The sequence below is a fragment of the Xenopus tropicalis genome, chromosome 1, assembly GCF_000004195.4.
Source record: "Xenopus tropicalis strain Nigerian chromosome 1, UCB_Xtro_10.0, whole genome shotgun sequence".
Taxonomy (NCBI): domain Eukaryota; kingdom Metazoa; phylum Chordata; class Amphibia; order Anura; family Pipidae; genus Xenopus; species Xenopus tropicalis.
The window spans coordinates 168881409-168906773 of NC_030677.2; the positions used below are offsets into that span (position 1 = coordinate 168881409).

Consider the following 25365-nt stretch of genomic DNA (forward strand, 5'->3'; position numbering starts at 1 on the left):
TGATGTGAAGAGGAGCTGTGGTTCCTTTTCAATTTTCTTAGGGTGACCAACAGAATTTTTCCATCAGCACAGTTAATTGATCCACCAGAAGCACAAGATCATCTGTCTAAATGGCCTCCTGACATACATGCCCAGATGGATAGACAAGAGTGAATGTTAGTATATCCCTCTGTCGATTTTTTAACAGAATCTCTGTATATAAAAATCCAAAAGCAGAAAACGATCAGCACCTGCAGGCTATAAGTAAGAAGTAAATATAGAAAAGGCAATATAGTGCAATATTTCAAAACCCACTTATAGTTATTCTTGTGCCTTAGAATTAATTGTAAAAGGGCGTAGATCCCCTTTAAATCCTTAATTTGTTTATACTAATGTAAAGGGAGAAAATCAAGTCCTCAGTAATCACAATTATGTTATGTGCAGCATTTATAAACCCGGTGGCCGATTAAAAGACAGGCATACTGCCCATAGCATAAGATTGTTCTTAAAACAAAGTTGCTAACTTGTCCTAGGGTATTATGTATAGAAACCGTGTTTGGACAGCACAGATTTAACCAGTTTACAGTAAAAATGCATCTAAATTGTTAACCGTAGCTAAGAGACAGCAAGATCTCAGCAGCATTACAGCACCCATTTATTTAATGTCTCTTGTATTCATGATTATTCTCCTGGAGAGTTAAAGGTAATTTCCAACCTGTCTAGTACATTTCTTTTCTTTAAAGCAATCGATGTCCATAAATCGGAAATAGCAAATCAATTCCACTTTACGTTGTAGGCTGCTTTCCATGTTTTCTTGGACTACTCAATCATTAGAAGGGGGTTTGTGAAATATTTAGAAGTGAAGATTCTGTAATTAATGTACAGCAAATTGATAGGTTTGCAATGCTTTCCTTGTATGCTCTTGAGACACCGGGGCCCACGGGGAATCTGATTTTTTTTTCTGTTTCTGCAGTAGAAGCTCCAAGGCAGGCATTACACATCACTGCAGGGGAAAGGAACTGCATTGTTCTTTTATGTACAGCACGTGTAATACATACTGTGAACTCTTTCACCCAAGGATTAATTGTGTATATAAAGCTAAATATAAAGCTGGACAGATATCGATCATTCTTTCACACGTGACATTTTATCCACAAAGGGTCAAATGTAATATCAAGGTTAAAAGTGGAGACTAGCTGAATACAGTGTAAACTTCCCACCTCAGGTTTTGATGCCTGCCTACACTATCCCCCCCTGTTCTGTTATAAACAGCCCCAAATTGCTTCCAAACTACTTCTCACTGGGCCTGTTTTCTGCCCAGAATTGCATCCAAATTGTTGGTGCAGGTAATGGCTGATGTTTTCAATGGAGAATAACAATGCATTTAAAATACACCTTGTATTCCATCATTTTTATTCACTCAAAGGTCTGAAATTGTTGTTTGTTAAGCTTTGTGGATAACAGAAATGTTCTTATCTTGGATATTATACACGAAAAATAAAGCAAACATAATGTTTTCATTGGTGATATAGATAATATATTAGGGCATGGAGTTTAAGAGTTATTAAGGCAGGATTCATTACTGTGATATTTTTATATCTGACAATTTGCAAAAGCTATCTGGCACTGTGGGCACACTGTAAGTAAAGGTGAGGTCCTTGGTAAATGTTAAGCTTGTTTTCTACCACTGATCAAAGTGGCAAGTTAAAGTACATTGTTGTGTGGATTCAACCTTGAAATAATACATTTTATTAAGTAAGACATAAACAACCATAACTTGACCTGTGCTGTAGAATGTACTGCTTCTTATCCACCAAGCCACATTGCCATTTGACACAATATAATTTATTTCATCTGGGGAAGGATACAGTTACTATGGAAGCAAGAAAAAGAGGAAAGCAGCAAGTGATGCTTTTAGCTGACCAGTCAACTGGATATTGACCAACTGTCTTTTCAGTAGGAAGAAATAGATGGTAGTGAATAAGCTTGAGTCTAGTTTTCCAAGAAGCTGAACGATTTCCCCAAATCAATACAGCTCATCAGGCTTCAGAACAAAGGCTGCGGGGGATGCGACAGCGATTGAGGTGGTGATAGGTTCTTTTGTGTTTAAGAGCAGCAGGCCCAGGGGAAAGCTAAGTCTGTGTTATGCTTTTCATTGCCTTCTCTCTGTGTGCTTCTTTTAGAGAAGGTCTTCAAAGATCTGCTTTCCTTTTTTGTTAGAAATGCATAAAGGCTGGGAAGTCCCCCCCCCCTCGTGTCTTTAAGCATGACGCTATGCAGTTCAAGCTGTGTTTTGTCTTTTTCTGTCTCCTTATTTCTGCAATGCATATTGCAGAACCAACCATGTCTTAGTGATTAGTAGTATAAAAAACCATCTCTGGCTGTGTGCACTAAATTTTGGGGGGTATTTAAAGTTAAAAAAAAAAAAGAAAGCAATCCATTCAGCCCAGTCACCTGCAGGGCAAACATAGCTAAACCACCAATTTCTAGCCTTTTAATCTGTGTTTAGTACATTAACACCAGAGAAATGTGTCTCAAAGGTTTATGACTGTAGTAGCAACAACTCACTAGGGCATAAAGTGTTTCATTATGTTTCTTTTTGTTAGCAATGGCCTATCTCCTGAGCTTCATTGCAGTACATTATTTGTTCAGATAAAGCTCAATGTTCAGGGTGACTAATCACAGATCTGTGTTCCAGATGGTTTGATTACAGGATGTGGTTTAAAGGGATTCTTCAAACATTTGGCTCAGCAGTGGAGCTCTTAAATCTGCAATTCTGTTTCTGGTCACCTGGCACAATTTCTTTGTAGCCAACTTTGTCTTGGTCTTTTGGAGGCATCCCTGCAAGGCCGTGCCCATTATTTGGTGATAATGCCTTTCAAGATATCAACAATTTTAGTCAAAAAAGCAATAACAAAATATATTTATTCATATTCTACCAAAAACATAATTTGGAATTTTACTTTTCATTTCTTTCCTAAAATATCTATATGTTTATTATTGATGAAAGGTTTCAATTTGGAAAACAGATATTCCCAGGTGTGCATACAGTTTAATTTCCCTACCACAGGCATACTAACACATACAAAGGGATCAGTTTTATGACAAGCCAGTCAACGAAACCTACAAAAGTAAAATTACAGAAACCTATCGAATATCATTTTAGACAAAACTAAACCCAAGACCCCCAAAGTAGTAGTTTTTTACCAGACATTTAACCAGACAGAGCTGTTTTAATAAAAAAAATTAGAACACACCATGATCAAAACTGTCTTTTGCATTAGTACTCTGGACTACACTATAGACTTCCAGGTTTCTGCTTATAACTATTCATCACAAGCTATTTAACCCCAAGGTGCTGGAGACATAGGTGTTGTTGCCAGAGGTTGCTTGTTATATGTTGCACATATCTGACCTTTATCACTACACTTTGTCCTAATGTAAATGATTTTATTGTTATAGATAAAAAATGAGATCAATTCAGGTCTGTTATTTATACTTTTTTATTCCATACTTAGCATGTAGCAGCTAGGTGTTTATCTAGTAGTGCACTAGACAATGCTGGTTCCCTAGCTATTGTAGAGGTACTATTATTGCTTCATTACTACACTTGGAGTGTTAGTGATTAATTTTTTTCTGTAATGCTCTGACCTGGTTTAGAAGGGCTGTCCAGAATTATTTCTGTAGTGCACAGATTGCAGATTTAGGGTTCCTGTTCCTTCACCCAGAGAACAGGGTGATCAGCTCTGTTGTGATATAAATATGCAGAAAGTAAATGTCCAATAATATCACAGCATAATTCTAAACTAACCCATAAATACTCAGATAAAATATAGCAAGTTAGAACAAAAATGACATGGATATCATTACAGAATTTATAGAGTAGATGAGCAGCTTGATGTAATACTATAAGAGCATATAATAATTAATCAGACCTAAGGTAATACAGTGGAGAACCAGTTCTGGATTGTAACAATTTCTTTCCCACCTAAAATGCCCCAGAAGGGTACTGTTTTTGAAGTGAGATATGTAGCATGAATACATGAGTAGCACCAGTCATGTACATATTTTTTATTATCCAAAAAGTTGTTGTGCTTTGGTCACTGAAATTTCCCCAGGCTTGGCAATATAAACTGATAGATGAAGCAAAACAGTTGTTTAGACTGACTTCAAGACAAAGAGCTGAGGAAATGATGCTATCCTTGAGGCACCCCTAGTGGCATAGAGCCATAGGCACAACGTAGGTGTGGGATATGAATGCAAATAAGCTGTGGAAGCTGTGCACGAACACTGTTTTATAATGCTCCCTCATATGCACGCATTTCATACTGGTTGAGCCATTACAAGGGACACTGTAAGTTAGATGGACTTTCTTTAGTTCAGTTTAGTATTTGAGAATATTGACATATGTTTGTGAATGGCATTCCAGATGGTGGTTGACTAGAAAGATTGCATGACCACACTGTGCTTCTTTTACATTCTATCAGTAGGTCAAAACATTGATTTTTCCATTGATTGTGGATAATACAAGTTGGCTAAATTCTGTGAAACCTTTTAGTCAACTGGCGTAATTGCTCTTCATAGACTGAGCTGGATAGCACATACTGTAGTTTTCTGTTGCAGTTTATGTTTTCATAATGTGCATAACTATATCTGTGGTTTAGGCTCTTTATGTTCTTTAAACTATCACATATTTTTCCAAAGCCACAATGATTTGTTGTTCCTGAAATGGTCTCAAGGAACTGTAGCAAAAGAACTGCATTGTTTATGGAGAGAAATGCAAGACAAGAACTGAGAGCCTCTTAAAACAGGATGTATTCACATACCCCATGCTCCACACATAGCACTGCCGTATCCTGCACATTGAAAAACTTTAGTATCTGTAAAAGTACATGTCCTTGTACTTATTGCAGCATGTTAAATAACACATATTGTCCCCAAAAGCATATTAAGAAAAACTACACATAAATGTTATGCTTTTTAGTCAAGTCATAAATTTCTTTCCTTAAGCAAGCACTCTATTAAAGGCTGTAATCATAAGGGGCCCACCTAGTAATGTGATTATTGCAGTGTTTAATTGTTTTACACAGCCAAGAATACTTAGCAATCCTCACTTATAGAAGTGTTCCTGCATGACACAGATCCTACACACACCCACACCCCTAGCAAATGTTATTTTTTCACACTTCACTTCACCTTACCCTTTGATGTTAATAATGCTAACACATTTCCTTTAAGGTTATTACACCTAAAATATTCCACCAACGCAATGCTAGCTTGCTGTTTTTTTTGTTTGTCATTGAAGCATTAATTTTTCGACATATTTTTCTGCGTAAATTCCACAGCCATTAATTTAGGTTTTAAATTATCACTGTCCAATTTCTTTGTGTGAAAGATAAAGGGGCTGATTTACAAACATAGGTGCCAGTACAATTACCCATAGCAACCAATCAGACCCCTGCTTTCATTTTCAAACTTGTAGCAATTTAAAGCTACTTGCAGGTTGGTTAATGAGCCATGAAGACCACGTTGGTGTGAGTTTTTATAGCTTTGATATATGCTCCATGCAGACCTGTTTTTTTATATACAAAGTCAGATGTTCTGACTGTTAAATGGTAAATATAAAATGGTATCCAGTGCTCACAGGGCTATAGCCCACTTGCAGCCATATACCACAATTTTTGTGCAAGTGTGTAATTTTAATCCCAATCACCAGCTGAGATAGAACACCCTGAAATATAAACCCTATGCTGTTTGCCACCTGCAACCCACAAACTCACATTATGTACCTATGTAACAAACAATAGTATGTGTTAAAACATTAATGTGTACGTATTAAAACATTTTGATTAAAACAATAAAGTCTTAAAAAAAAAGACTTCAAAAAGCTTTACGTTTTCATATCTTGTAAGACTGCTTTATCCACTTATATTTGAAGTACCTTGTTCTTCCAGCCTGCTGAATAGCAAGTAAAATATGTTAGGTATTATGACGAAATTGGGAAATGGTGCATACATAATGGTAAATATATAACAACCTTTCTCTTAGCTGTCAGCTAATATTGATTTTTCTTTGAATTCATCTATTCATCGTTGGTTTTTGTAGCAAACATTTGCCAATTTCTTGTTGCCTTATGTTGGAGAACTGAAAACACCCTAGGGAAAGGAAATGGCAAAAGGTTTTCACTGGGGACTTGGTTTAAATATTTGAGCAGACTTTCCTGTTTTTAATTTTATTAGTCTTTGAATGGTGAGCTTGTTGTTTCTTTTATGTTTCCTTTCAACCAGTTTTAATTATACATATGTGCTGCACCCAGAGAATGTGTTCCATAGCTATTTGCTGCATCTGGATATCAAAATGCAGAAACATTCAGCTGAACAACCATTCTTCTGATATAAAGAGAGAGAATATGTTGGCACAGGTTAAAGGAAAACTATCATATTTGTCTTCTATTATTAAAATTTGAGCAGAGAAATAATAAGTATAGTACGGTTAAGAAAAGACAATATTTAAGGTCAGGGTGGTTTAAATATAAGGGGAAAGCTGCTCAGATTTGTGGTCAGGTTCGCTGGGAATGGGTATAGGTATTGTTCAGTGTGAGAATTAGTACAAAGTGTTTCATCCACCAACGTATTTACGGAAAAAAGCCTGCCATCAACTGTGCAACCTGCCATTGGCATAAATGGCAATTGCCATTTTAATAACATTCCAGGTTTAAATGTCAAGCCAAGAATTACTTTCACCTCTAGTAATAATAATGTTTCAACATAAAATTAATCTTAGTGGATTTATATATATATATATATAAAACAGATAATTTGTTTTCCCATTTACTTTGGATATAGGTGTAACTTTATATATGCCCTACTTGTATAAACAGCACTGTACATTTTTATGATACAGTAAAATTACAAACAGTGAAAAGTGTGGGTTATAGGTACAATCTTACACATTTGTTTTAAGGCATGTTGTATTTGTGGTTATTTTCTGGTTTACTCCATACAAACTGATGTTTTTTTTGTTCTGCTGGCTTACTTGTAATTGAGAGTAATTAGGTATAGTAATGGCAGCATTAAAAGGTGATGTTTTATGGGAGGACACAGCAAAAATAATTTCCTGCTGTCAGTTTTATCTTGATTTGTCCATACACTTACACAATTTCCTGTGGGTTTTAACTTGAGGCCACTAAAACCAAAAGAGGAAGCATGTCGACCACAGCTATTAAAAACAAATGTAACTGAATCTTACAACGTGTTTTAAAGAGTGGAAAATATATGAACTCAATTGATGTTTCTTTGTATTTCCAGGTGTCCTAGTTGTGAATGTTACATGGCGAAATAAGACATATGTGGGGACTTTGCTGGACTGTACAAAGCATGACTGGGCTCCTCCAAGGTGAGATACAGCCTAATAATGTATGGATAAATCATTTTTATAAACGACAACACCCTTATAAAATGTTGTACAGACTCTCTAAAATTCATAAAAGTCGATTTGATATTAAATTTGTTTGGTTAAAAGTCATATCATATATGTAATATAGTTAAAAGCTGCCTATTTCGTTGCAGATTTTGTGATTCGCCAACAAGTGACCTTGAAATGCGTGGAGGTCGTGGCCGAGGGAAGCGAGCAAGAACAGCAGCAGCTACCACAGCATCAGCACCAGGCATTGATGCAAATTTTATGGAAGTAAGAGGACTTCAAACTAAAAACCGAGGTGGAGCAAATGGTAAAGGGAGACGAGGCTACATTAATGCAAGTGGTCGGAGAACACCCCCAAACTGTGCCATTGAGGATGTTAAGGCAAGCCCTTCTCCTGCAGGCAAAAGGAAAAACAAGCCTCAAATAGAGCTGGATCTGAATTCGAGCTCTGAGGATTGCAAGCCTGGAAAGAGAGTCCGAACAAATTCCCGAAGCACTCCAACTACCCCGCAAGGGAAAAATGATACTGCTTTTTTGGACCAAGGCTGCTCTTCTCCAGTTTTAATAGACTGCCCACATCCAAACTGCAACAAAAAATACAAGCACATCAATGGACTACGTTATCATCAGGCACATGCACATTTAGACCCTGAAAATAAACTGGAGTTCGAACAGGACAGTGAGGACAAAGTTTCGGACTGTGAAGAAGCACTAAGCAATGTGGCACTTGAATGCAATGAGTCAAGCACAAGTTTGGATCAGTTAAAAGCACCCATGTCACCTGGTTCACAAAGTACACCTGGGACACCAAAGGGCAAAAGAGATGCGGCAAACAATGGTTCTAATCAAAATAACAGTTTAAAATCTGGAAAAAATTCTGGCAAAAAGAAAGGTCTAACTGTTGAACTAAATAACCTTCCTGTGATTTCAAATATGGCAAGTACACTGGAAAATTGTTCTATATTAGATGGCAGCTTAACAGTAGAAATGCCAAAGCTAGAAGCAGAAGGACTTATTGACAAGAAAAATATAAATGAAAAAGAAAAGGTAAAAAAAGGCACTAATTGTAAAGTTGACAAAAACATCTCAAAGCTCAAAACAGCTAGGCCTATTGCTCCAGCTCCAGCCCCTACCCCTCCTCAATTAATAGCAATCCCCGGCACAGCATTTACAAACACTACTACAGGGACAATACCAGGATTACCCTCATTAGCAACAACTGTTGTCCAGGCAACACCAAAGAGCCCTCCATTAAAACCTATCCAACCAAAGCCCACAATTATGGGAGAGCCAAGCACTGTAAACCCTTCACTCACATCACTCAAAGACAAAAAGAAAAAGGAAAAAAGGAAACAGAAAGAGAAAGAGAAAGAAAGTAAAGAAGCAGTCAGCCCAAAAGCAGACTCAAAAGTGGCTAAAGTGGAAGATGTGAAAGCATCAGGAAAGGATTTGTCTGGGCAATTTATAAAAGACCATGTGAATAAAAATGAATCTCTTGTTAATGGAATATCAGATGCTCAAGGAAGTCGGATGGCTAGTATAAAAGCAGAGGCAGATAAGGTTTATACATTTACAGACAATGCACCAAGCCCCTCCATTGGAAGTGCCTCAAGGATAGAATGCAGCACTGTGATAAATGGACAATCTTCTATTCCACCACTTAGTGTATTGACACAAAATGGTGGAGATAGTTCTGCTACCAAAACAAACAGCCCTGCATATTCTGATATTTCAGATGCTGCTGATGATGGGGGATCAGACAGCAGGTCTGAGGGGCAAAGGTCAAAGACAAGTTCCCCTTCAGAAATTATTTGTAATAAAGACACTGTAGTCAAAGGGCATTCTACATCCATGCCGCAATCATCCCAAGCAAAAGAACCACATTCTCCTTATTACCATGGTTACGATCCTTACTATTCTCCAAGTTATGTGCATTCTGGGCAGGTTAATAATAATCTATCTGTCAATACCAGCCCTTCACAAGGGTTAAAAATCAAGAAAGATACAGAAGATGAATTAGAAAAGAAAGATAAAACAGACATTTTAGATTGTAAGAAAAATGAAGTTATTTCTAATAATATTCCTTCTCAACATCAGTCAGTCATTACACAAAGGCACCCTGCACTGGCCCAATCACTTTATTATGGACAATATGCATATGGGCTTTATATGGATCAAAAGTCTTTAATTGCATCAAACCCTGCCTATCGACAACAATATGAGAAATACTATGAGGATCAAAGAATGGCAGAACAAAAAAATGCCCAAAATAATAGAGAATGTGAAAGGAAACCTGATAATGTTCCCAAGGAATGTGCAAAAGATGACAACAAGTTGAAAACAGTGCCATCAGCTACTATCTCAAAACCACCTTCTACTCCAGAACCAAGCAAAAGTAGTTCCAAAATGGGTAATGTAAACAGAACGGAAGATCCAATGAAATCCCAGGTTTTGCCTAATCACCAGCAACTTCAGTGCGACAGTTTCAAGGCAAAACAAATGGAAAACCACCAGCTAATAAAAGAAGCTGTAGAGATGAAATCTGTAATGGACTCAATGAAGCAAACAGGGGTAGATCCCACAATGAGATTTAAGCAGGTAAGCACACAATAAGTACTCTTGTAGATTACTTCTTCTTGTACTAAGCAGTTGTTAGAATAACATTAACTTATATTAACCCATGCTTGTCAAAACTGAATACATGCAGCAATGAAAAATGAAGGCAAAATTCTTTTGGGAGACATACATTCTACATGACTGTGTATGCATTCTTAGAAAGATATCATACAGCATTGCAATGGTTCATGCCCAGGCAGCAGCAGCAGTTACAAATTCAACTTTTAAAGGGGCAGTAAACCCCCCTTTTTAACATGAGTTCACTTAATTGGGCTTGCACTGAACATACTTTTAGCTTATTGTTTTAATCACTAAAAATCTATGGATTTTGTTGTTTTGTTTAGCTAAACTGGACAGACAGGGAAACTGAAGCTACTCCATGTTTGGTCTATGCAGAACAGATAATTAGATAGTTTTTGTGGGTTAAAAGTATGTTCAACCCTATTCATTGAACTCATTTTGCAAAGGGTTATACTAGGCATACACTAATGGTTAACTCTGCCTTACTCCAGGTGCAAAAAGTAAAAAAAATCCTTTATGAACATTACCGACTGATTATGTTTTTCTTTGTTGTAATTGGCGTCAACTAATCTAACATGCACCTTTTTACATAACAACACAGTCCTATTTGGGTTTCTATTGTTTAAATAGACATGCCTGTGATTTCATTGCCATGGTTATGTTTATGATTGCGTGATACTAAAGCTCCATTGTGCATAAAAGTGACAAGTACCATTTGGCTCTGGCATGGGAGAATGCCCACTGAATGTAGCGACTTTAGTTCACTGCCCAATTTATATTTCTTTCTGCTTTCACTGTCTGTAGCAGCCTCGTTGCTTTATTGAGCTTCAGTATTTTATATGAGTTAGGCAACATTTATGGAATGGGAGCTATATATAACCCTTTCCTATACTGAGCAATTAAAAGGTAAAAAATATATTTTGGTATTTAATAATGCATATGTGCATTTTCAGGACTCTGATTCACGATCTTGGCACCACTATGTGTATCAATCAAAGTTCTTGGAACAACATAAAGCAGATGAACTGGAAAGAGAGAAAAAACTAAAAGAAGAAAATGTCTGCAGAACCCCAAACAAAGACAGCACAATGGCAACTACAATACAAAACATCAAAGAGGAGAAGGAGGCAAAACGTCCAGATTCTCAGTCAGTTGATGAAAAAAATAAGAGTGATGATCGGAAAACACCAGTAAACTGGAAAGACTCGAGGAATGCACGGGTTGCAGTCTCATCACCAATGAGCCAGCATCAATCCTATATTCAGTATTTACATGCCTACCCATATACTCAGATGTATGATCCAAACCACCCAGCATATCGGGCAGTGTCTCCTGTTTTAATGCATGGATATCCAGGTAAGTTAAGATGTGGCTAACCTTGGCACAAGTATCAGATACTAAAATAATAATAACAACACAATGACTAAGTACAGAAAGAGTCTTATTTTATCTTTAATGCCCAGTATTTGACCAAGCATTGTTTATATAATGTATCAGAAATTTCACTGTAGAGGGCCTTCTTTTATCTAATAAGAGGGACCTGCAGTTGAATCTGTAGGATTTGCAAAGGGAGCTACAGAAAGCCTTGTTTGCATAATATTTAACCAGTAAGTTGAGCTGGCCACATGACCAAGTGCAATTGTGTCATGCAAATTTGTATGGCTAATAGGGTTCATTGCTCAGCCACAGGTTCAGATCCAAGCAATGAATTCTGATAAGATCATGTGAGAGTTTGATTACTGAGAACAATCTGGTCACTCTGTGAGATAAAAGCTTGTTATTGTATCCCTACTCTGTAACAAGGCTGAATTCAGTTTTGCATAACAGGCAGAGGTTATTAAGGGTTATTTATACATTCATAGCATAACAAACCTTGATAGTTGGTATTGCTAGAGCTTCAAAGGAAAATAAAAATACTGCGTAGCTGCAAAAACACCTCCTAATTAACTCTTCTGTTCATTTCCTTAGAGCAAATAAAGCAAATTTTAATTTGTATTTCTATGTTTGATTGCAGGAGCTTATTTGTCTCCAGGCTTTCCTCATTATTCTGTTTATGGGAAGGTGTCTGGGAGAGATGAAGCTGAGAAGTCGAGCACCAGTCCCAGCATTAATTCAAAATCTGCATCTGAATCAAAAGCACTAGATCTCCTTCAGCAACATGCAAATCAGTACCGCACCAAGTCCCCTGCTGTAAGTTTCCTAGAACTCCATTCGCATTCCTTAGTATGTGTGAATTGCTTGTGTATAATGATCTTCAGTACCAGAGCAACAGCTTTGTGCTGATGTACAGCCTTTATTATTGGTGTTTTTTTCTGATTTTGTTTTTGGAGAGTAGCAACATGTTCTGAAATACTGTACTAATGGGTGACTTTCAGACATTGGGATGATGCCCATGATTATAGGGCTGCGCTTATAAGGCTCTGCTACATGTTTATTAAGGGGCCTTTGTATCAAAATTCCAGTTTGCTTTTTTTTTTATCATTCGAGAAAAAACATGGCGAAAAATAGAAAAGTCGCCAGAAAAAAATCGACAATTAAAACCAGAGGATACTCAATAGAAGTCAGTGGAAATTGTCCCTAACAACTTTATTTATGTTCCCAGTTCATTAAAACATTTGAGCTTTTTAGCCTCATTGAAAATGAATGGAACTGTGATTCTTGCTGTCATGTGACTTTTTTTTCTGAGGAAAAACAGGCGTGGGAATATTCTGTCAACTTTTCCTTAAGTAAACTGGTGTTCTAGAAAAAACTTGTCTGCGTTTTGCTGCATTTTTTTTTTTTTTTTGGCACTTGCATTTTTCCCCCCAACCCAGGCATTTAGTAAATAGGTATTATTCCCCTATCGGAAAATGTAAACTTCTTTTATGAAATGATCACTGGCAGGTAACTGTTTATTATTGGCATGTTTGAAGATTTTCCCTTTTCATCTTATATTCCCCTTTTTGCTTGAAAGTCTATTAAATAATATAATTACAAACATTTAATGTACTAATATTTCATGTATTCAATGTAATAATTCAGACCAGTACCTTTATGGCAGTTTTTGTGTTATTCTCTATATTAACAGGTATTTGAAAATGAGTTTTACCTTGTTTACCTTGTTTATTCTAAATTTCTTTTTTTATTTCCATTCCAGCTGGCAGAAAAAGCATCATCTGACCGGGAAAGGGAAAGCGAAAGGGAAAGAGATCGTCACTCCCCATTTGGTCAGAGGCACCTTCATACACACCACCACACACATGTCGGAGTGGGCTATCCACTAATACCTGGACAGTACGATCCATTTCAAGGTTAGAAATCCTCTTGTTAAATGAATGAATTGCTCTTTAGAATTTATAAGCTGTCACTTTTTTTAGACAGAAAAACACTTGCTATTTGCTTGGGCTTTCGGCTCTGCAGGCATATTTTTCTATAGTGCAGGTGTGTGTTTTAATAGAAAAAGAGCATAGCAATAAGTTATCCCTAAAGGCTAGCTACTCGGCAAGTTTAGCTGAAATGTGGAATCAATTTCAACTTTACGCTTTTACATTGCATTTATCCTTAAACATCTGTTGGTATCCATTAGCAGCCATTTCTTACATTGCACTACCACATTTCTCATTTCCAAGACATAAGTCAGGGGCATCTTTTGCTAAAAAGAGCCCATAATTAGATCCATCTTGTTACTCATCCTAACCTGCTGTAGAAATAAACCCCTTTGTGTTTAGAAAGGAATCTGGAAGAATGCAATAATTGCTTTGAGAATGTAGCAAGAGGCCTTGCATTATTTTCAGGTCTGAAGCAAGCATTATGTTTCCTTGCATTGTACATAATTGTACATATACTGATTATGTTCAAATATTTCCTGGCACAAAGGAAACACTAAACTATGAGAAAATCTTAGCTTACAGTTGTGCCTCTTCACTTTTATAATATTATTTGTAATCTCTTGTATTATGGATTACCAAAGTTGAAATATAGTTGTGAGCCACTAGCACTCATTTGTTCCTGCCCAAAAACAAAAAGGTGCTTTGTCTGACAGATTAGTTGCCTACAGTCTGCCCCAGGGAATTCTCTGTTTTTCTTTTTGGATAATAGCACTATATGATCTGTATACATCTAAAGCGGCACAAATTGTGATGCATGTGTACTGCATTCAGAGGAATGTACTCACATGGGGCTTTTCCTTTAGGGTTGACCTCTGCTACCCTTGTTGCAACTCAGCAGGTGGCTGCTCAGGCATCTGCAACCGGTATGTTTCCTACTCAAAGAAGGTAAATGAGTGTATCTATGGACATAAAAGCACATTTAGAGACGTGTGAATGATGGAACTTTTCAGTATTGTCAATTTTTTTATAAAGTTAACCAAGCCCACTAAGTCCAAACCAATGGGGAGGAAGATAACAAAAGAGTCAATTTCATCACTGAGTTTGAGTTTGATTACATCCACAGACTGTTCTATTTCTATCATTTTAACCACACTGCTCAAAATTTCATGGAAATAAGAATAAGCGTGGATATGTTGTACTGAGTTTTTCTTACACTTCCTAAAGAACTCTATCCAATAGTAGTAATCTTTAGAATGGAATTAGAATGGAATGGAATTCCAGCAAGGTTACAAAGGACATATACAAATACTGCTGTACTTTGATTACGTAATAGCAGGCAAATAACCTATTTTGTGCCCTCATATATTTTATGCCATACCCTAAATAAAAATAGGGCCAATGCTCACTGCATGCATTGTGCAATATCTGGTGAATCCATATGAACTTTATGTAAAAGTTAATGCTAAAAAGTTCCCTGTGTGCATTTTGTGAGCTCTTTGTATTATTTTATGATTTGTTTGAGTAAATGCAGAAATAAATGGCAGTGGTATATTTATAATACTATTTGCAAGCAGTGTTAATTGAAACATGAATCAAATATAAACATCTACCTAAATAATGTGTTTTGAAGCTTATTGCATAATGAAAGATTCCTTTGAGGCATCTTTTTTAACGCTGGAAATTTATATTTGCAAAAATTAGATTTCATAAGCGATTATTCTCAATATAGAAAGCTATTATCTGGAAACACATTATCCAGAAAGCTCTGAATTACAGCAAGGCCATCTTCCATAGACTCCATTTTAGTCAAATTTTTTAAATTGATTTCCTTTTTCTCTGTAATAATACAACAGTACCTTGTACTGATTTCTACTAAGTTTTAATTTATCCTTATTGGAGGCAAAACAATCCTAATAGGTTTATTTAATGTTTAAATTATTTTTTAGCAGACTTAAGGTATGGAGATTCAAATTATAGAAAGACCGTGCCCCATACCTGTATTATTATGTAGATTAGCAATGTTGTGATGGCCATGTTATCTGCTTGCCACGGGCAGTCTTGTATTTCCTGGTACTCAAGACTATTTCCTTTGTCCATTGTCATGGGCAAGTCTATCTGAAACATATAGAAAGAAGTGTGGATGAAAAAACTAAAATCATTGCTCATTATGAAATAAATGATTTATGGAAATTGCTTATCTCATGCAACAGAAACCTTTACAAAACTGCTTGCCCAAGTCTAGACTATTATACGAGGCCAATAGAAAAAATGACATGACAATATCCCTACTTTGTTGTTACCTCTGCTCTTCACTTCAGCTGTCCTAAGAGATATCTGAGCCCATTGTATTAAATTGTCTTTAGGAAGCTGCCCAATTTGATATTAGGACTTACCAAGTTTGACATGAATCTGATCTGACCATGATTCTGTTGCGAATGTAACCTTAGGGTCAGAGTTATAAATAACTGTCTTCACCTAATTCTGCTATGATGGTAAAATCCCATCACATGAAGGAAGGTAACAGTCAAACGATTACCAGGATATACACTCCTCATACAAGCAGAAACAGCACATTTGAAACAACAAATACTGTGCAGATTTGGTACATTAATGAATATTTCTCAAAAATGTTTGAAGAGTGCTGTTATTTTATGGTAGATGAGTACACTATAGCTGTCCCGGAGACACCATCATTTTATTTATATAAAATATTATGCACAACATAAAAGTAAGCACCTAATAATAAAAACTCTTAGGTTCAGAACCCTTTTCTCTATATTGTCAGTTGAGTAAGTGAATAACTGTGTCTTATACTTATAATGTATTTTATATTTTGCTGTTATGGGGGCTTTTCTCCTGTTTCTACTACCTCAAACGTGGAAATCATATCGTTTAAGTCATAATAGCCATGTTGTGCAGAAATAACTGCCTTCTGAGGGATGCTAGAATGAATTTGGCAAATGGCAGATCCATTTCAGCTAGAAATAGTCCCAGTGTAATCACAAAGTATTAGGAAATATAGTGATCTAAATTGCACCTCTTCCAATGAGACCCAAATTGTGAGAAACAAACAGTGTAAAAATAGTCTAGAGATAGTACTTCCGCGCAGTTTCCTCGGGGCTGCCTGCACCAGGCATCAAAGTGTTTGTACAAAAGGAGACCATAGTAAACAGTGTTTGGAAAAGGCAAAGGAAAAGGCCCTTGCTTCTGTTTTAATCTACACTATATATAATCTGTCTGGTCTGTTGTAAATTTAACAACAAACACACAGAGATAGAAATTAACACCCAGCAACCACCGTGTTCCCTGAACCTATTGTCATTTGTAGCTCAACAGCATCTCGAGGGTCAGTGGTTACCAAACCTTTCTTAAAAAATCATCTTAAGGGTAAAACCATTTAGAACATAATGTGAAATACATAGTCAGCAGTCTCGCTACATCTGGGGATTAATAGAAAGAGACTGTGACCTTCTAATCTCCAAAGTAAACACATTATTAAATGAATATGGATCAAGGGAGATTTAATAAAGAGGAAATGATTTTGTCTAATACAAAAATTGTTGTTATACAGTGACTAAATGGCCAATGTTGTGATGATTGTCAGTGGTTTTAGAAAGAAAAAATGCTAACATCCCTTTTCTCTTTCTTTTTCTTTCAGGGAATGAATATATTGAAAATGTACATTAATTCATGTGACTGGATCACATGGGAGAGCTTCTTATTGCAGACATCAGTTCCATGGTGTTTATCTGAAATGCCTAAATGGCAGGCGAAAATTCTGTTTCTTTCTTTCTTCCTTTTTTTTTTCTTTTTTGTAAATTGCAGATTTTATAACAGAGTAACATGTTCCTGTAATTAGACGTCTGTGTGCAAGTACAGCATATATATGAATATATATGTACACGACAGTATGGTTGTCTATTTACATGCACACAAATATATAAATATATATAAATAAATATATATTCTTTAATTTTTTTTTTTGTATTGGTAACCAGGCTCGCACACATGTAGAGTCTGCTGCTAAATTGCAAGCCACACAGTAACTACAAAGTGTAATTGTCATGTTGGGAAGTGTTTACTTACAAATAGCTTATTATTATTCCCCCCCTTCCCCTTTAAAATGTAAATATTGTTAAGTATCCATGTGCCTGAAATTTGAAAATCCTAACCATATTGGCCCTAGGCTCTGTTAGAGACAGACTGTAATGAGGACAGTTTGGTACAATGTAGATAGCAATATGGTGCCTCCAGTAAAGATGCTTCAGTGTAAAATGTTACTGTAATAATTTGTTTTATTGTAATTGTGTATTGTGAAAATAAACATATGGGGGGGGGGCAGGGGGTCGCCAGTACCACAAAAAACTGCATTGTACATAGTGTAAAAAGTTAAAATAAGTAAATAATGAGCATATGTGAATATTAAAAAATGTCTCTTTTAATCTTGAATGACAAATAATCCGACATCCTGCATACCAGATGACATCTGTGATTGTTCTATTACTTGAATAGTACTGCAGTCTTTTTAATGTTTACAATTATCCAGTTTTAGAGAAGAGACTTTAATGCCATTGCCTGGTTACTTGTTTTATGCTGTAATCTAGTTTATTTTATGTAAGATGTATATTGAATGCTTTCTTTTTATACCTGCCTTAAATAATTTGGCAATCAGAATAAAAGAAGTTGTTTTTGTACAATTGCGTTCCCGGTCTCTCATTTCAGTATTTCCATCTTGTCTTTAGTCTGTAATTTGGGATGCTAAACACTGGGTATGCAAGACAGCACTTTAGCTTTAAATACCTCTTTATATGTGAAACATTTTCTTTATCCACTCTCTGCTGGGCTTTGGGTTAACCTGGATAACAAATAAATGAGATGACTGTCCATTAAGACTGTTCTAGAAGTGCTATTTAAAAATCCTCTATCATCAGCTGTTCTTAAACCACAGGGGTATTTCAGCCTCGGAGATTGTCCGTATTATTTGCATTTTTTTATCTACATCATTTTTATTTGTATATACCAATTTGTGTTTGCAGCCAGACTTACAATGCTCTGAGCAGAGGTATATGGATGTTTTGGACAGCATGATTTTTAAACATTTATCGCCCCACTGGGTTCTGAGCTGTGATTTTAAAGCTTGTAATTATTAATATTTTATATTTATATAGGGTTGACACATTTGTGCAGAAGAGATTTCTGTAAATCAGTTTAGATCAGGGGCGGGCCAAGCCGACCGGGCGCCCTAGGCAACCCGGTCGGCCAACTCCCCCCACCTCCCCGCCCCCCCGAATGGCGCACCTCCCCGCCCCCCCCGAACGGCGCATGCGCGCCAAAGAAAAGGAGGAGGGGCGGTGCCATTAGATCTGTCATTGCCTCCGCCGCTAATGACAAGCGGCAGAGGCAATGACAAAGTAGCACTAGGGGTAGGCAGGAGAGGCTCCTGCCTGGCGCCCCTCAATCGTTGCGCCCTAGGCAGCTGCCTCTTCTGCCAACCCCTAGTTCCGGCCCTGGTTTAGATCTGTATGGAAACCCTTGCCAAACAAAAACTATTATTGTATTGTGTTCTATGCTATTAACTGGCTCTGTCCCTGTAGGAAAGAGATGCCCTTTTGTAACATTGCTTATGCCTTATATACAAGCAGACATTTCACTTGTGGAGTGGAATAAACACAAAGTGAGTTCTCATACTTCTCTGCTAAACATCACTAATTTGCACTTATGACTGTGGAGACTTATTCCCTCCCTACCAAAATTGTCCCCCTTGAATGTAACGCCTAGTCAAGAAAAACACGATGACACCATAGCTTTTGTGGGTGGAGTTCGGCCACAGCTTTATTACAGAAATCCAACATCAGAGAAAATAGTCCTTGCCATGTAATACAAACTTTACCAAACATCGCAACAACATTTTTTATAACTGTTTATAACGAATGCCGGCCACTGCAAACGCAGTGGGCATGTGAAAACCATCAAACACCACCAGAGATTAAATGGCCAAGGACTATCCCCTGCCATTTGCTGTGACAAACCGAAATGTAAAATATATATATATATGACTTTGAAAATTTTTTTTTTTTTTTTTGCGTAAAGAGAGCCTGTAAGGAAAATATAAAAAACATGCAATTGGGAGAACTTACCGCCCTATGGGTACAGGCAAAAAAGGGGAGGGGGTGAGTATAGCTGCTTTTTCTTCCCGCCCAAAGCTAAGCTAATTTTTAACTCCTTGCTTGCTGGAGGGAATTAAGTACCGACTGGCTCCCCAGTCCCTCAGCGCTTTCTTTAGGCATTTCAGCGCCCTCCAAATTATGTTGTTTTATGTAGGAGGTCTCTACAAACTCAACACCTTTTCAGGGCTACGTTTAATTAAACCCTGTTATTCAGTGGTAGTTTCTTTGAAAACCTAAAGGAACCCTGTTTAGATTATATAGTTCTGACCACTTACTGAAAATCCACTATTGATATACAATTATGCCTATATTATGCCTGCTTCCTGTAGAAGACTTTGCAGTTTTATAGATATCCTCAAACAAAATATAAAGGGCCTGATTTGTAAAGCAGGACAGAACGACTGAATTACTGACAGTTTTCAGTAACATATCTGCTAGAATACTCTGGGGCCATTTACTAACCGTCATTTTTTTTTTTTTCAGATTTGGATTTTTAGCGCTAAGTCGCAGCAAAAATCTTGCAACTTTTCAGAGACTACAAAAAAGTTGCAGTTTTCATGCGATTAGCAATTAGCAATTTTCACAACTGTGCAGACTTTTTCATTTTAGACGTTTTAGTAAATGTAAGACATATGTGGAAACAAATGTATTCAAATTTTTATTTTAAAATTTTTAAAAATAAGAAATGTTGGGGTTTTAGTAAAACTGCCCCCGTGTATATGAACATATACAACAGGCAGTGCTTGAAAACATAGAAACTCTTGTTCTTTAATTGATAATTACTCACAGGATCTTTAAGCCAAGCACTTCCCAAATGGGATGTAATCATTGCAGTCCTTCTAGCTAGGCTCTGGGAGTGCCCCTGATATTTCACCACATCTAGCAGATTTAGATGGATCAGGAACAGGAAAAATAATGTTTTGTAATTCTGCATCTGAAACATCCACATTCAATTGCAGCCTCTCAGCCCTATGGAAGAAGGACAGCCAGTAGCGCAGGGTAGACAAATAATCAATAAACTCATATGTGAGATTTATGCTGGGTTTGCTTATAGAGAAGAAAGTAATATCTTTTTTTCTACCAAATACTATTCCTCTGAATTTCAGAACAAAATCCCAAAGAGTATTTTTGGACTGGAAAATTACCTTGCTAGATATTAGCGTCTCCTGACAACCAACTTCACACCAGTAACCTCACTAATTGAAAAGAACATTGCTGTTGCTAACAACAACATCCAGGCCAAGTAGATTGGGGAACATTAGTGACATTCTCTATAGACTTCTGTTTACCTGATACAGTTCAACGTAGGGTACCATTGTGTTCCATGAAACCCTGCAACAATCTAACCACTCAGGAGCAGAAAGTGTTTATTTAGATATATGTTTATTTAAGAACAATACAGCATTTGGAGAGTAAATCTACTTGAGCACTAGGGATGGAGTGGTTCTCATTAGTGCTGAACAAATTTGTCCCGTTTCGCCATAAAATTTGGGAAACATCAAGAAAATTCATGAAACGGCGAAAAATCAGCAAAATGCATTTGTCACGTGACTTTTTTGTCACCTGCGTCTTTTTGTTGAAAATTGGTTGCGCCCATCTTTGACGCGACCATCTTTGACGCGACCATCAATTCACGAAAGAAAATTCACGAAACGGCGAAAAATCATCAAAACACATTTGTCACTTGACTTTTTTGTCGCCTGCGATTTATTTTTGTCACCCGCGTTTTTTTTTTAAAATTGCTTGCGCCCATTTTTGCCGCGACCACATTTTTGTGATGCACAACACATTTTCACAGAAGTTCCTAAAGGCAAAATGCAGAAATTTGCTGCGAATCCAGGCCTGGCGAAAAAATTCACTCATCACTAGTTCTTATTACAAAACTATAATAAAGCAATAATTGATGATTTAAAACCACTTACTCATCATATTGTTATAAATAAATGTTAATAATAATAATATTATTGTAGTACAGGTATTGGTTTTATCATCCAGCATTCTCAGGACATTATTTTTCAATAAGTTGTCTTTCTGTATTATGAATCACCATACTTTAAGGGGGGCATTAACTAACCATCGTATTTTTTCTCCTGATTCAGATTTTTTAGCACTAAAAGTCACTGAAAAATTGAGACTTCATTGAGATTTACTTTTCGTCACAATGGCTAAAGATCTGAATCCGAGAATTTGCAGCTAAAACTTGCCGAGATCATGTAGAAGTCAATGGCAGATGTCACTTCCCTTCTCTGGGGGATCCTTCTTTTGCTTTGAAGCTTAAGAGATTTCAGATTTTTGATGCTGGGTTTTTTGTGCAATAATTCAGAATTTTTGTGACTTTTCCTACACATGCTTTTTCATTTCAGATTTTTTAAGTAAATGCCAGATATTTAGCAAAATTAGTTTATTCAAAATGTAAAATAAAAAATGAGAAATGTTAGAGTTTTAGTAAATCTGCCCCTAAGTCTACTTAAAAAAACATTTTTAAACATTAATTAAAACTAATGGGATTGTAAGTTAGGATCAAGTAAAGGGTACTGTTTAATAATTAAAGGAAAAAGGAAATACATTTCAAAAATTAGATTTATTTGATTAAAATGAAGTCTATGGGAGATGGCCATTCCATCATTTGGAGCTTTTTGGATAACAAGTTTCCTGATAACAAACCCTATACCTGTATGGTGTTAGCATAGAATAAAAGGGAAGCATAGGAAGAGGCAATACAGTACCATACTATCAGAGGTTTAGAAGTTTTCAGGATTTCTTGATGTCTGTTTTAGGCATATCATACAACATGGTTAAGAATACATCTATATTGGTGGAGATACCATCGCAGTGATCGAATCCTAAGATCCATAGTAACATAGTAACATAGTAAGTTGGGTTGAAAAAAGACATACGTCCATCAAGTTCAACCATAATGCCTATATATAACCTGCCTAACTACTAGTTGATCCAGAGGAAGGCAAAAAACCCCATCTGAAGCCTCTCTAATTTGCCACAGAGGGGAAAAAATTCCTTCCTGACTCCAAGATGGCAATCGGACCAGTCCCTGGATCAACTAGTACTAAGAGCTATCTCCCATAACCCTGTATTCCCTCACTTGCTAAGAATCCATCCAGCCCCTTCTTAAAGTTATATAATGTATCAGCCAGCACGACTGATTCGGGGAGGGAATTCCAGAACCTCACAGCTCTCACTGTAAAAAATCCTTTCCGAATGTTTAAATGGAACCTCCCTTCTTCTAAACGGAGTGGGTGCCCTCGTGTCCGTTGGAAGGACCTACTGGTAAATAAAACATTACTTGTGATCGAATCCTAAGATCCAACTGGCCCATTGCCAACTAACTGACTTTGAAAGTCTTTGAAAGGTGATATGAAACTTCTCCTAAATCATTTAATCTCATTGCTCTAGAAGATGAGAATATAAAAAAAGTACTCAGACTTACCCTTGTCCACTCCTGGGAAGATCAACTCCAACTAAACCTGTAAAAAGAAGAATGAGAATTTTTTTTAAGATTAATAGCAAAATTAGTAACAAGTATCAGGAGAACTCTTTTAAAATTATTTCTAAATGGTACAGGGCACAAACCCTGTTGTTTAAAATGCTTTTAACCCCAGATGCACATTTACTAAAAGGCTACAATTTGTAATTTTTTTAATATTTTCAAACTTAAGTAAACTCATTTCCTCCAATGTCTAACATTTGCTAAAAAATTTGAAAGGAAAAGTCGCAACAGCCTTGAATTTTTCGAATTGTCTCTGCGAAAACTCAACTTTATTGAATTGTCGCTGCAAAAATTCACATTTTTCGAGTTTTCGCTTAATAACCAGAATAAAAACCTGAAAACTTTACTATTTCATGATAAAAGAAGGATCTTCAAAGAAAGGGAAGGGACCTTTGCCATTGACTTCTACATTAACCTGGCGAACTGTCAGATTCAGATTTTTAGCTGTTTATACGAATAGTAAATCTTGAAAAAGTTGCAGTGTTTTTTCCCTGCAACTTTAAGCACTAAAAATCCAATTCATGAAATGAAAATAAACTCCATGGTTAGTAAATGGGCCCCTAAATGTTGGAGATGCCTTAAAGACACAGGTTCAATTTCACATATATGGTTCTCTTGTTCAAGTTTTCATAATTTTGGGAAAGAAGTGCAGTCAAAATGTCAGGAGATCCTAGGATGCGAGGTCACCCTTACCCCTCAATTAATATTACTCTATCATACTGATATTCCAGACTACTCATTTAAACACAGCCTCCTCCTACAGTTATTATTGGCACTGGAAGGGTACCAACTACCCAATCTTTAAAGAACTGATGACTAGCATAAACATTATACCTTATGGAGGAAATTACCTCCTCACTTACAGAAAAACAAGACAAAGGGACTGATTTACTAAGACACGAATTCGAATTGGAAAAATTCCGATTGGAAAACGAACATTTTGCGACTTTTTCGTATTTTTTGCGATTTTTTTCGGCGCCTTTACGACTTTTCGGAAATTATCGCAAAATACCGATCATTATGAAAAAAACGCAATCGGACGCATTCGCCCGTTCATGGGTTAGTAAATGTGCCCCAAATTATTCATGTAAAGGCAACTCTGCATCTCCTACCTCCAGGCACACTACAAACTATAAGATACTGCTAAAAAACATTTTGAAGCTTTCACTTTCTACTTTTGCTTTTTTTCTCTGCCTTATACTCTCCTTATCTATAACCTTTTCTTTGCAAAGCTCCAATGTTTTGTGCTGAACAATAATGCTTTGATTGGTTAATGTGATGATGACAATGATGACACACTTCCCTTTGTGCAAGTCCATGCCATGAAAAAATGCTCTAACTTCTTTATTTAATACAAAAAGAAAAAAAAAGAATAAACCTATAATCTTTTCTTGTCTGTATAACCAACACAACACTAAGAAAAATCCAAGCTTCATTACTCAGTGGTTACACTGCTATTCTTGGAATCAAAACTTATTGTCTCTCATCATTGAAATTTAGGTAAAATGTTCTATTTAAGTTCAGACTCGGACTGGATTCAGTATGCTAATTTAGTCATCTACCATCATCAATAATTCATTATTCACATCCTTCAAGTGGTTAGGATATTGTCTTTTGCCAGTCAGTGTGTACATTTACAGCATAAGAAATTTCTAACTACAACTCACTACTTTTGAGCAACATGCTATTGTTGAATAAGGCTAGTTACACAGCTAGTAGCGTTCCAATTTAGTCTGCTGACTGCATTATTACTGAGTTCCTCCTTAGGGTCCCCTTTGGTAAACTGACTCCCTTAAGTTTAAGACACCCTAGATACAGACAAGTAATTGCCAGATATAAGTGGTTTAAACACAAATACGCTGGCACAAGTTAAGGCTTTGTGATTTAAACGGTTAAGAAAAACATGGTTATTTCAGAAATAGCAGATTACTTGCAAGGTTCATCACCATATGAGAAGCAAGATATACCCTAAAAAAGGCTAACTAAAAATAATATTTATACAGATTACTATGAAAGCAGCTTTATAGAGGAGAATATAGGGATCTTAACCAGGCGATCATAAGGAATACATTACTCATTAGGTTTGATGGAAAATGCACAGAATGAATGGTATCCCGATATACTGTATGTTGTATGAGCCAACGGTTTCCTTCATTACCTTTATATAAAAATGAAATCTTATGTCCTTCAAACAACCAGTTTGTAAGAAAACCAATATGGATAAAAGTTTTCAACAAAAAGTGCACAACCCCTGCAGGAGAACTGAAATTCCAGATAAAATCTCTAGATTTGCTTAGATCTAGAGCCCAACAGGTATTAGTGATGAGCGAATCTGTCCCATTTCACT

At 36.5% G+C, this 25365-nt stretch overlaps 1 protein-coding gene across 6 annotated transcripts in view; it reads left to right on the forward strand.

The window, feature by feature from the left end:
• Window positions 1-18043, forward strand: part of znf608 (zinc finger protein 608) — a 56488-nt gene extending 38445 nt beyond the window's left edge. For 3 of the 6 annotated variants that reach the window (XM_012968414.3, XM_004910480.4, XM_031893045.1), the window contains exons 4-10: window positions 7287-7374; window positions 7548-9999; window positions 10992-11394; window positions 12053-12228; window positions 13175-13328; window positions 14210-14291; window positions 17005-18043. In XM_012968414.3, coding sequence (XP_012823868.1) covers window positions 7287-7374; window positions 7548-9999; window positions 10992-11394; window positions 12053-12228; window positions 13175-13328; window positions 14210-14291; window positions 17005-17011 — 3362 coding nt within the window. In that variant the 3' untranslated portion in view covers window positions 17012-18043. Of the gene's footprint in view, window positions 1-7286; window positions 7375-7547; window positions 10000-10991; window positions 11395-12052; window positions 12229-13174; window positions 13329-14209; window positions 14296-17004 lie in introns of those variants that run through there. The other 3 variants (XM_031893038.1, XM_002931714.5, XM_004910481.4) reach the window with 3 other exon arrangements.
• The last annotated feature ends 7322 nt before the right edge of the window (window positions 18044-25365 follow it).